Source organism: Lithobates pipiens, unplaced genomic scaffold (genome assembly GCF_037356315.1).
Source record: "Lithobates pipiens isolate NorthernLeopardFrog02 unplaced genomic scaffold, aLitPip1_a1.2 Scaffold_18, whole genome shotgun sequence".
NCBI classification, from domain to species: domain Eukaryota; kingdom Metazoa; phylum Chordata; class Amphibia; order Anura; family Ranidae; genus Lithobates; species Lithobates pipiens.
Window position 1 is genome coordinate 281,151,849 of NW_027507758.1, and position 12,564 is coordinate 281,164,412.

Genomic DNA, 12,564 nt, shown 5'->3' on the forward strand with positions numbered 1-12,564 from the left:
TTCAAGGGAAACTCTGACTTAAATAAAAACTTGCCTTTTGCTGGCCTCTTCTGAAAATACTATTTTCTGGTCTGTCATGCTGATCCTGTAGCTTCAGTATATTTTAGGCTCTGACAGAGTAAATGTTATAGATTCACTCTGATGCCACTAATCGTCTTCAATACTCCCGAGTCACTCATTGGGAACAAGCAGCCAGACAACTAGCATTTTCAGAGGTCAGCAGTGGCAGGCTCTTTAAATATATCTCTGCGTGCATGTTTACTTGGAGCAACAAACAAAGTGTTCACCTTTTTATAGGTATACAAGACCTAGGCTGCTGTGCTGCAAGGACAAGGAAAAGGACCAGCGCCTCCGAGTGCTTAGAAAACGGTTTGTGAACTTAATAAAAGCATGGCGATTGGGTTGAAGTGTATAATAATGGCCTGTTCTATTTTATTGTCTTTTGTGGAAGAATTTAACTTGACTCCGATTTTGATTTGCGTGGTGCATGTTGCCAGTGTGAGCGCTTAGAAGCACTGAATTAACCACAGTAAATATCTTTCCACTTGTGTATTATTGCTCACAATATCAAGTTCCAGTTCTGGCTGTGTGCTGTGCTTTCCATTGCACAGAAACCTTACCTGAAACTTCATTCATTATTGTAGGACGCCCTCTACTGGCATAATTGGTGATTGCTGTCAGCAGAAGTTTCCATACACAGAAATCTTCTAAAATATTATTTATGATTAGTGCAGACAGATTTGTATTTAAATGTGCCTACAGAATATAAAATGTGTGAGTGTATGTGTGTGTGTGTGTGTGTGTGTGTATGTGTGTGTGTGTGTGTGTGTGTATGTATATATGTGTATATATATATATATATATATATATATATATATATATATATATATATATATATATATATATATATATATAATTTTTTTTTTTGTTTCTTTGATTGTGTTGTTGCTGTTTGTTTAATTTCTGTAACCTTTTATTTTTCTATAGACCATTCATCTTCCAGCGGTACGTCCACCTTTAAGCCGGTGCACCCACTGGTCAGTCTTCCTTCTGCTCATGTCATGCCCTCTACAGCCAGGTCATCAGTGGCCAGACACAGAGAGGACCGGCTGGACACATCTTCTTGGGACACCAACTATTCTTTGTCTGCTGTAGGCAGGATCTATGGCCACTCGGATAGCCCACTTGATATGAAAGACTCGAGGCCCATGAAAAAGTGGTCATCTCTTTCTAAACTGAGCACTCCAGATACCTTCGGTCAGGATGGCAAAGTTGAAAACGCAGGGTTGCGGCATAGCCTGGATCGTATGAGTAGAGATGGCTCTCTTTCCCAGCACTCGCGAGGTTATAGGCCATCTTGTCTGCACTACAGCATGGAGGCACTGAAACTGGACGATAAAGACCTTGATAAGAAGGATATGGCAGGTGTAGACCTCAAATATAAATTTGACAGCTGCAGCAGCTCCGAGTTTTCTCCATTTGCTACTCCAAGTCGGAGGCATACCTTAGACATGACCTACAGTGCCTTACCAGAAAGTAAGTCTTTTTCAGCCAGTGACAATGTTCCAAAATTTAGCCACTTGGGTTACCAGGCTGGATCCCCCCTTCAGTCTTCCTTAAGGACTCAGATGTGGCTTTCGGATCAGTTTCATGCAAATTCTCAAGACAGGAGAACTCCTGAGGAAACGTGTGGCTCGTCTTCCTGGCATCCGCTAGAACAGCTTCGTCAAGATGCTGAACACGCACAGGTACGTGTAATATGTTGGTCTATGCTGCCATCTTGTGGTTCGTTTTGTGAATGACACGGGGTATGATTTCAGCAATACATTCATTATATACACTTCACAGTACAGTAGTACTTGAGAGGAGAATGTTTAAAAATGGAGTAAGCTGCAGTCAGAAAAATTTCAGTTTTGTGCAATCCAATGAAAAATATGTATTTTTTTTTTTTATATGCAAGGCTGTGTACTCTTTATTACTCTGTTTGAAGTCAAAAGGATCTAATGGTTCGTGCATGCTGGGCCTAAATAAAAAAATAAAAGCCGGTTCTTTTGGCAGAAAAAAAGATCATATAGAGCATTTCTGTATAGGCACGTAGGAGCATTTAGCGTTTTTTTTTTTTCTGCCAGAAAACGGCTCTCAAAAATACAAACCAGAAGGTTTTTTTTTCTTTTCTGCCTCTAAATGCTCAGCTTAAAATATGCCTCTAAACCTCCCACTGTGCATGGACACACAGGATAACATGCTAAACTCCTCTCGAAGCAGCGTTTTTTCATGTCCGTGTGCATCGACACTAAGTATTAACTCTAGTGATTTTTGTTGTCTTTTTATGCTGGATTGTGTATTTTATTTTGGGGTTTAACCTTAACAGCATACAGATCAGTTCCATACCCCCTCTCTCTAGACACTGCAAAGCTATACAGTACATCAGAAACATTGCGACTTCTGTCTGCTGCCAGCATATATGTTACTTTAGCTGAATGAATGGAGTGTTGTTAGGACAGAGCTAAGTCCACCTTAGTGTTAGGTCACTGACATCCTCAAACCACATCTTTCATATAATTTAGCATATTCTTTATGATAGGGGACTAATCATTTGTTGTGCAGCAGCCTATTCCTGTTACATGATCTAAAATGGGTCTTTTAATGCTTTGCACCTCTCTGTAAGAGCTCTGTGTGACATATGAATTAGGTTAAAAGACCTACATCATCATTTTATATACATTTAATAGACTGTTTTCATAGGTTGTCAGGTATATACAGATATTATAATGTGTGTCCAAGTTTAGGCATTTCCTCAGCCAAGCCTGCATCTTCTCTTAGTTGCATTGGTGGGAATAGAGCTTTTAAACTGGCCACACTTTTATTATAATTTGATTGCATGATTTCTTTTAGGCAAGCCATAGATTAGTCAATTTGGGTTGAAGGAAAGAAAATCACTTGATTTCTGGAAATGCCTCCCACAGCGCTATTGTATTCTGGCAGTGGGGGGTGCAGGACTCCTTCCTGGTCGACATTATAATTACTGCTAGTGGCTATAGCTACTGGCAATAATCGTTTTTAGAAGAATCCGACAGGCTTGTTGTACCCAAGTCAAAGGATGGATGGACTTTGCTACAATCAGCCTGCCCATACATGGATCATTTCCCCACTGAACTGACTGAATTTCGATCTACATATGGTGGGTTTTAGATTTATAAACCATTCCACTAAATCAATTAAATTTATAGGAAAGAAGGACTATGCATTACATACTTGTTAAACCTAAAGGAGATTATTTTAACATATATATGGTAGTAATGCTGGAGAAAGTGGGTCTTGCAATGCGCACCTTAGGAAGCTAAATTTCAGCAACCCACAATCTGCATAGGTTTTGTGCTATTTTTAAATTGGATGTGTGCAAAGCAAAAGATGCACTGAAAGCCTAAGCTGAGTTAAAAAAAAAAAAAAAAAAAAAAAATCACAAGGGACATTACTTTCAATGCAAAATGTCCCTGCTGGCTGGACACTTTTTAGTTAAAGTTAAAATCTGAAGTCCTCTGTCCCCAACATACTGTATACCTTCTCAGCCATAATCTTCCTATGCTGCAGGGGTTATTAAAACTGCTGGTCTTGTCATAGGTACTTGTTAAGAGTGCTGACTATGCCTGCCATTTTCATTCATAGGAGATATGTTATTGATTCAATCAGCGAAAAAGTGATCTATAAATGGAGAACTAGTGGAGAAGTTAAGGGCCTGCTTCCTCCATTCATAGATCGCTTTTCATTGATGAAAGCTGTACTACAGCTTCTATGATTAAAATAAAGGGCAGAAAGAGGGTGGAAACTCCTCTTGAATCTCGACGAGTGCCTATGACTGGTCCAGTGGCTGTGGGGATATGTAACGAATGACCTTGCCCCTAAATCTACTGTTTATGCATTCTTTCTGTTTTTCTTTTCCTGCTGCTCTGGTTGAGCAGTGGATAGACCAGTGGTTCTAGGTATGATTCCCCATTCTTCCACAATGCTGTTCTGCGTGTTTGAGAAACCAACTGCCAGGCTTACACAGTCCATTTTGTATATTGCTCTGGCTGCCAAAAAGATTGGTGGCAGAATTATAAATGGTGGGGAAAGATTGTAAATAAGTGCATGTTTTGCCTTGTCCTGCAAAGGAAAAACACAGGTTTACTTAGAACAAGAGCCAGTCACAACATGGCTTTATTGAATTAGTAATAAATTATGTTGGATTAGGAATAATTCCAAAACTGATTAAGAATGTCTCAAGACTAAGAATGTTATTGCATAAGGGTGAATGTGTGTGTGTGTAGCATTTGTCATAAATGGCCTTATTCACTAAAGAGCTCATATTTCTTAAAGGGGAACTTTCACAAAATGTACAAGTTTGCATGAAAACATTCCTAAAATTTTACAATATGTAACACTCATATCATATCATATCTATACATTTCAGGTGAATTTACCTGGCTGAAATGATGTGTTTGGTATGTTACAGGTTGGAGGAAACTCTCTTCCTTTGGTCTTTTCTCCCCTGATAATTAGACAAGAAACTTGGATATTGTAACTTTCTGGCAAGTCACAAGGTTAAAGTGGATGTAAACTCTCACATATACCCAGTGAAGTGCACAGCCTCAGATGATACACAGGGATAACACAAATCATCCTACATAAGTTTTACATGTATATCTGCTGTCTTCATCTTTTACATATTCTTTAGAAAGTTCAGATCTGTTGGATTTTCTCTTCCTATTCAACACTGCAATGAAGCCTTAGCATACAGCCAAGACAGCCGATTGGAGGAAAGGCACACCCCTCTCCTCATAGGTAGAGACTTTCAGCTGTGTCCTTTGAATAGTTCATGGCTCTGCTAATCTATCTATAGCATCCTCCCCAGCACAATATTCAGACTGCTTTTATCTGTTGACTGAGAAGTTGTCAGAAGTTATCAGGCTGATGACAGAAGAGCAGAGCAGGAGACTGCTAGGGGCATATTGCTTTGAAGAGAGATAAAACACTACAGATAGATGTGCCCAGCTCCACTTCAATTTCATGAATCGGGTTTACATCCACTTTAAGTCTGATTCACACCAGATGCTTTTCAGTGCATTCTAAGCATCCTAGTTCACATTGGTGCATTCAGTTCCAGTGATTTTAAAATAAAGTATAGCAACATGCATTTTTTCACACACAATCCATATAAATGCATGTAAAGACACTAATACACAGAAAATAAATATTTTTTTTAAAGGGAAAAAATTTGCACTAGAACTCATTTAAAATGCATTAAAAATGTGTTAAACCTGTGTAAACATGCATGTAGAACAGGGCTCGACAAATCCCAGGCACCAGTTTGCCGCTGCGACTAGAAATTGTGTCAGTGCCGCGTGCCATCCAGTGGCACCTGGCAATGCCAGTGCCACATGCCAATGCCACCTGCTAGTGCCATGTGCCAGTTAGTGCCGCTTGCCAGTGGCATCCAGTGCCGCTTGCCAGTGGCATCCAGTGCCACCTGCCAGTGCAGTCCAGTGCCACTTGTCAATCTGTGCCACCCAGCGCCACCTGCCAATGCCAGTTAGTGCCACCTGCCAGTTAATGCCATCTGCCAGTGCCAAGCAGTGCTACATGCCAGTGCCACCTGCCAGTGAAATCCAGTGCCAGTTAGTGCCATCTGCCAATGCCATCCAGTGCCACTTGCCAATCTGCCACCCATTGCCACCTGCCAGTGTAATCCAGTGCCACTTGCCATTGGCAGTGCCAGTGCCAGTTATTGCCACCTGCCAATGTCATCTGCTAGTGCCAAGCAGTGCTACCAGCCAGTGCCACCTGCCAATGCCAGTTAGTGCCATGTGCATTCCAGTGCCGCCAGGCAGTGCCACCTGACAGTGCAAATCCAGTGCCACCTGCCAGTGCAAATCCAGTGCCACCTGCCAATGCCAGTTAGTGCCACTTGCCAGTGCAATCCAGTGCCAGTTAGTGCCACCTGCTAGTTAGTGCCATCTGCCAGTGCCACTCTTTGCCACCTGCCAGTTAGTGCCACCTGCCAAGCAGTGCCACCTGCCAGTGCCACCTGCCAGTGCCAAGCAGTGCAACCTGACAGTGCAGATCAATGCCACATGCCAGTTGGTGCCGCCTGCAAGTGCTGTCCATCAGTGCCATCTGCCAGTTCCCATTAGTGGCACCTTAGTGCTGCCTATTGGTGCCCATCAGTGCCACCTGTCAGTGCCCATCAGTTCCAAACTCAATGCTGCCCCATCAGGCTGCACTAATGGGCACTATCAAAGCACATCAGCGAAGGAGCAAAAAAACGTATTTGCAAAATCTTATAACAAAACAAACGTTTTTTTTTTTTTTTTTATATATTGTCTTTTTCTCTTGGCATCAGGCATGAGTAATTCTTATTGTCCGATGCTCCAGACATGCAGTTCTGGGCGCTGGGCAGAGGATTTAAATAACTGACTCCTAACTTTTTCAGCTGGCTCCTAGATTCTAAGCAAATTTGTCAAGCCCTGATATAGAAACATACCCAGAATGCTGGAATTGTGGTGTGAACAAAGCCTTAACCACTTCAGCCCCAGACCATTTTGCTGGTCAAAGACCCGACCACTTTTTGCGATTCAGCACTGCGTCGCTTTAACTGGCAATTGCATGGTCCTGTGACGTGGCTCCCAAACAAAATTGACGTCCTTTTTTTCCCCACAAATAGAACTTTCTTTTGGTGGTATTTGATCACCCCTTTTTTTTTTTTTTTTTTTTTTCGTTTTTTTTTTAGCTATAAACAAAAATAGAGCAACAATTTTGAAAAAAACACATTTTTTTTTACTTTTTGTTATAATATCACCCAAAAATATATATAAAAAAAAACCATTTATTTCCCTTAGTTTAGGCCGATACGTATTATTCTCCATATTTTTGGTAAAAAAAATCGCAATAAGCGATTATTGATTGGTTTGCGCAAAAGTTATAGCGTTTACAAAATAGGGGGTAGTTTTATGACATTTTTATAAATTTTTTTTTTTTTTACTAGTAATGTCATAAAACTATCCCCTATTTTGTAAACGCTATAACTTTTGCGCAAACCAATGAATAATCGCTTATTGCGATTTTTTTTTTTTTTTCCAAAAATATTTAGAAGAATACGTATCGGCCTAAACTGAGGGAAAAAATTTTTTTTATATATTTTTGGGGGATATTTATTAATTATTATCAATTATTAACAAAAAGTAAAAAAATGCGTTTTTTTTTTTTTTAAATTGTCGCTCTATTTTTGTTTATAGAGCAAAAAATAAAAACCGCAGGGGTGATCAAATACCACCAAAATAAATCTCTATTTGTGGGAAAAAAAGGATGTCAATTTTGTTTGGGAGCCACGTCGCATGACTGCGCAATTGTCAGTTAAAGCGACGCAGTGCCGAATCGCAAAAAGTGGTCTGGTCTTTGACCAGCAAAATGGTCCGGGGCTGAAGTGGTTAAACAAATGAAAGGCGTCTTTTACAATAAAATGTATTTAAAATTCGGCCTCTTCTGTAGCCATCTACCCCTTACACGATATAACAGACCCGCCCCTTGGTTAGCCCCTTGCAGCATAGCACAAGCATTGGGAGCATGCAGCATCGTCTCGTACAATGATATGTTAATTGCTAATGCGCGGTGTACAGCTCACTCACAGCTGTTTAGGTTCTACAATTTTCGGCAGCTATGTAGTCCTTCATAATGCGCAAGTGCTGGGCCTGCGCAGTACAAGGGGATCCTTATCTGTCAGGACCTTTCTCGGCAGAACACCAGCCAGATCAGATCCACAAGCAGTTTAGGGGTGATGACGTCAGCGCTCAGCTCACCGCTGCCGCCTGGTGTACCAAGATGGCTGCCACTCCGGAGCTAGGCTGAAGCCACGGCCTTTCCTTGCCTTTGCCGATCTGAACAGTTGACTCTTTGGCATCACGGATCGATGACCATCCATTGCACCACTACAGATGATGGAGCTTTTAAGGAGTGGGAGAAGATGAGGGCAGTGGAGGGGGTGGGGGGTAGGAGATGAGGGCAGTGGAGGGAGGGGGTTGTAAGCAGAGGGAAGAGCTACTATTTAATGCCATTTGGCAGGCGTGTGTGGTGGGCATGGTTGAGTTCCTGCACCTATTCTCTGAGAGAAAAAGCCCTGGTTATATTAACCTGCTGTGTGTATCAGTATTGCACAGAGTGGTCTTTTTGCCTCTTATTCTGGGGTCCCTAGCCAGCCACTCGTGCAGATACGCTCCCGAACCGAGCTGTATGTGTACATAGACGCACACATCTTGACTTTTCCCCATCCCTTGCTCCCTCCTCACAGGATTTGATTGACAGTAGCCAATTGCTCCTGTTGTTGCCTCTCTGCCTTGTGAGAAGAGGACAAGTGGGGAGTGCGGCTGCAGATGGGCACAGTGCTGGATCAAGAGAGAACTCGGGTAAGTATGTGAGGGGGGCATACAACTACTGGGACATTTTTACCCTAATGTAGGGAATGCATTAAGGTAAAAGTCTAGACTTTGGAACCACTTTACCATTAACAAATATGTGTGATTCAAGGTCTTTAAATGGGTACTTCTTGGATACAGAACCAGTTATAATTTGGTTTGTTGACATCAGATCAGTACAAAATGAATTATTGCTTTCCTTTGTGAGTATATTTAAGAAACTTGAAGGATATGAAGAAACATTTATGATCACCTAGGTGGATGCAGCATTGATCAGATGTTGCATTACTCCCCCGGTGCCTCTACACTGAGAATTGGGGCGATCAAAGATGTTGATTGCTCAGTTCTTGGTCTTCACTGAGCAGAGACGGTGACTGTCAGTCACTGGCTCTTTGTTCTGCCCCGCCAGCACTCATTGGATCACTGGGCTGTGGCGGGGGTGAGAGTGACTGGCTCAGGCTTTCAGCTGAGAGGCTGAAAACTGCCTACGAGGCATCTGGGTGGATCCCGACATTAAAGTTAGGATCTCTTTTGAGCGTGCCCTGGCTGTGTAACATCAGTGGCTGCTGTTGGCTGAATACAGGTCACGGGAGTGCAGAACAAATTGCACACCTGTGATCCCCAGGAGAAATAGCGCTAGAAGAGCTTTGATCCTACTACTACTACTTTAAAAATTATTCATCTCCCCCCATAGCTCCTGCAGATTGGTAGCAGGTTTCCAGGCTAGAATGTACTGAGATCCTGCACTGCAAAAAGGCAGTTGGGCAAAGGGGTGTTATGCAATGGGAGTAGTGATCCGTGATGATCCTAGGGGAATTATTATTTTTTTATTACTTTAATCTAAATCACTCCCCAGTAAAGCATACTGTTTATGTATAAAAGCATGTACACAGATGTAATCACAGCTGCTGACACTGTATTCCTCAGCAGAACTATAACAATTTCTGATCAGGAAGTGCACACGAAGCACACCACCCTTTTTTGGACTACATATCTCATAATTTCTAGTGCCCACCCCATCCTCCTAGATCTGGTGTCAAGACCTGCGTTAATTTTTTTACATTGGTGTATGAGCATTGCTGGGGCTGCGCAGAAAACTTATAGCAGGGTTTGACAAATCCCAGGTGCCAGGTCACCATGGCTACTAGAAAATGCAGCCTGGCGCCTGGGCTGTTGTCAGCTCCAGTGGCTAGCATGGGGGGCACAGCTGGGCACAACATTGCCGGGTGGCCACCAGGTGTTGCGTATGTATTCTGATGCCAGGGGTGGGGAGGGGCAGCTCTGTGAGGGCAGGTTAAAGGAGTAGAGGGGTGGGACTGTGAAGGGTGGGGAGGGGCAGATGTGTGGGGCTGTAGGGTAGTAGGAGTGTTGGGGGTAAGAGCAGAGCTGACAGTGGCAAAGCAAAGCCCCTGGCAGGAAGTGTTCCCTGTGCGGCTCTCTCCTCCCTCCCTCTGGGTGTGGGTCTAGATCAAGCTGCCTATGGAAACAGAAACCAGCAGCTCCAACTGCAAAACAGGAACAGGCTCCGACTGCAATTTGGGCCTGGGCAGCCCAAGAGCCCGCTAGCCTCTGGACAGCCAGTGTGGCCACCTATCAGTGTCCCATCAGTGCAGCTTCATTAATGCAGTCTTATCAGTGCCCATTAGTGCAGCCTCATCACCGCACATTAGTAATGAAACAAAATTACTTGTATTCTAAATTTTAGAACAGAAATGGGGAGAGGGTTTTTTTTTTTTAAATCGTTGGTCTTTTTTTCATGTATTTAGCAAAAAAAAACAAAAAAAACCCAGTGGTGATTACCACCAGACGAAATCTATATTTGTCTAAAAAACAAAAAGATAAAAATGTCCTATGGGTACAGAGTTGCATGACTGTGCAGTTGTCAGTAAAAGTGTAACAGCGCTGAAAGTTGGCCTGGGCAGGAAGCTTTAAAGTAACTAGATTCAAAGCAAATTTGTCAAGCCTTGGCTTATGGACAGCTGTAGTCCCAACCAGGACAATCCATGCATGTGAGGTTGGCTCCATGAGACTCAACATGGCAGTGGGGTCACCCTTAAACAGGAAGCAAAGAAGGGAGAATGGACAGGCTCAACATGGATAACACACATTTAACAGGGTAAGTATGGAGGTCGGCAGTACCAAGAGAGAACACTCAAAGATCTCCTTGATTTGAACTGAGTATTATACAAGGGTTCTTCAAAAATGTCTGCACTCTTTTTTAACTCTATTCTAGTATAAAAGTGTGGAAACATTTTGAAGGGCCCTCGCATGTCATGGATGTATGATGTTGTAAAGCAGTGGAGTTTCAAGACATGGGTCACTCACAGAATCCCTACTGAGTATGGTGATCCAAATACTCTTAAACACGTGCTTTTCAAAATCAAAGCCAAAGTTTTTCTATTTTATTTTTATTTTAGAATTAAAAATCTGTGCACCTGAGAAATATTCTTGTTTGGGGGGGGGGGGGGGGTGTGATTTCATATCTGGGGTGCCAAGTAATGGGTTGGCGTGGATATTTTCCTTCTGCTGTGCTTGGTCACAATCTGGTTAGACTTGGTTGATCCTCTGAGCGGTGCTGTTGCTTTCTAGAAGAAGCCTGTTGGAAGAAAAATGGCTGTGCTCCAATATTATCCCTCTTACACATACTTCAGCCTGCTTAGTAATGCTGCTGTAAGGAAGAGATTAATTTAATAGGATTACTACGTGAATAGAGTTTGCTAAACTGTAATCATTTAAACAATTTAGTCTTTGGGAATGTACAATTTACATTGTAGCAGTTACTGTAAACTACAGCTACAAGCACAGCAGCACTTAACATTGCCGAAAGTAATTTAAGCTTGTGTTTAGCTTGTTGACAATATTTCAGATAATTATAGTAATAACTCAAGCAAACGGTTACTACAAATTTTTGATTTTTATTATTTTTTTAAATCGTCTGCCTCTTGAAAAAAACAAAACAAACAAAAAAAAACCCTAAACTCTTCGCGGCCTGTTATATACACTCCAGTACTTCCATACAGCTTGTTATGAATGTCAGTTATGTAGATACTGTAGTTTACACACACGGGTTATACACAGTCTGTAGCATTGAACGGCATAAAACTAAAATAGAAAAATAGTGAGTTTGTGCTCTGATTTTGGGTTTATGCACATGGACATAAAAATTGCTGACACGTACACAAGATCATTTTGCCAGAAAAAATGGTCTGGAGCAGTGATTCTCAACCAGGGTTCCGTGGAACCCTAGGATTCCTGCAGAAGTTGCTAGGGGTTCCTTCAGCATTGGGAAATTGCTGCCTCTCGGATAGGTTCCCACCGACACCATTGATCTTTTTAGCTATCTGTAAGGAGGACCATTCTTCCCACTGACCACAAGTGGCAGGACCATTCTTCCCACTGACCACAAGTGGCAGGACCATTCTTCCCACTGACCACAAGTGGCAGGACCATTCTTCCCACTGACCACAAGTGGCAGGACCATTCTTCCCACTGACCACAAGTGGCAGGACCATTCTTCCCACTGACCACAAGTGGCAGGACCATTCTTCCCACTGACCACAAGTGGCAGGACCATTCTTCCCACTGACCACAAGTGGCAGGACCATTCTTCCCACTGACCATCACACTATTGTATCATGAGTTGTAGATTTCTAATTTTAAGCAGGGGTTCCCCAAGACCAGAGAACTATTCCAAGGGGTTCCTCTGTGTTGAAAAGGTTGAGAAAGGCTGGTCTGGAGTATGTTTTTAGATATGTGCCTTACTGACAGTCAAAACAAAGTCATACATCCAGAATGACTAAAGGCTGACATCACTCTGCACATGCACCACTGCTGGTGCCACTGCCCGATGGGTGACTTGTTCAGGGACAGGGGGAGATGTAAACATAACCAAAGTATTGTGGCGCTATACTAGTGCCTAAAATAAGTTCAGGCCAGGTATTTCCAACAACTTCACCAAACATACCTGTTTGTATATAGCCAAAGATAAAATTATTTAATAAAGTAAAAGAAGGTGCAAGAATGCCTGACATTTCGCCCGTATGCCAATTGCAGTAGCAGGAATTGGGATTTTGTTAATTGCTAGGAAGTGATGTCACACTTGCCCATGGTTTCTAAAATT

The 12,564-nt window shown here is 42.4% G+C and overlaps 1 protein-coding gene across 4 annotated transcripts in view; it reads left to right on the forward strand.

Annotated features, from left to right (window-relative positions):
* CEP85L (centrosomal protein 85L) overlaps positions 1–12,564 on the forward strand; it is a 300,266-nt gene that overhangs the window by 155,234 nt on the left and 132,468 nt on the right. For 2 of the 4 annotated variants that reach the window (XM_077487040.1, XM_077487039.1), the window contains exons 3-4: positions 298–369; positions 988–1,748. In XM_077487040.1, coding sequence (XP_077343166.1) covers positions 298–369; positions 988–1,748 — 833 coding nt within the window. The remainder of the gene's footprint in view (positions 1–297; positions 370–987; positions 1,749–12,564) is intronic. The other 2 variants (XM_077487041.1, XM_077487042.1) reach the window with 1 other exon arrangement.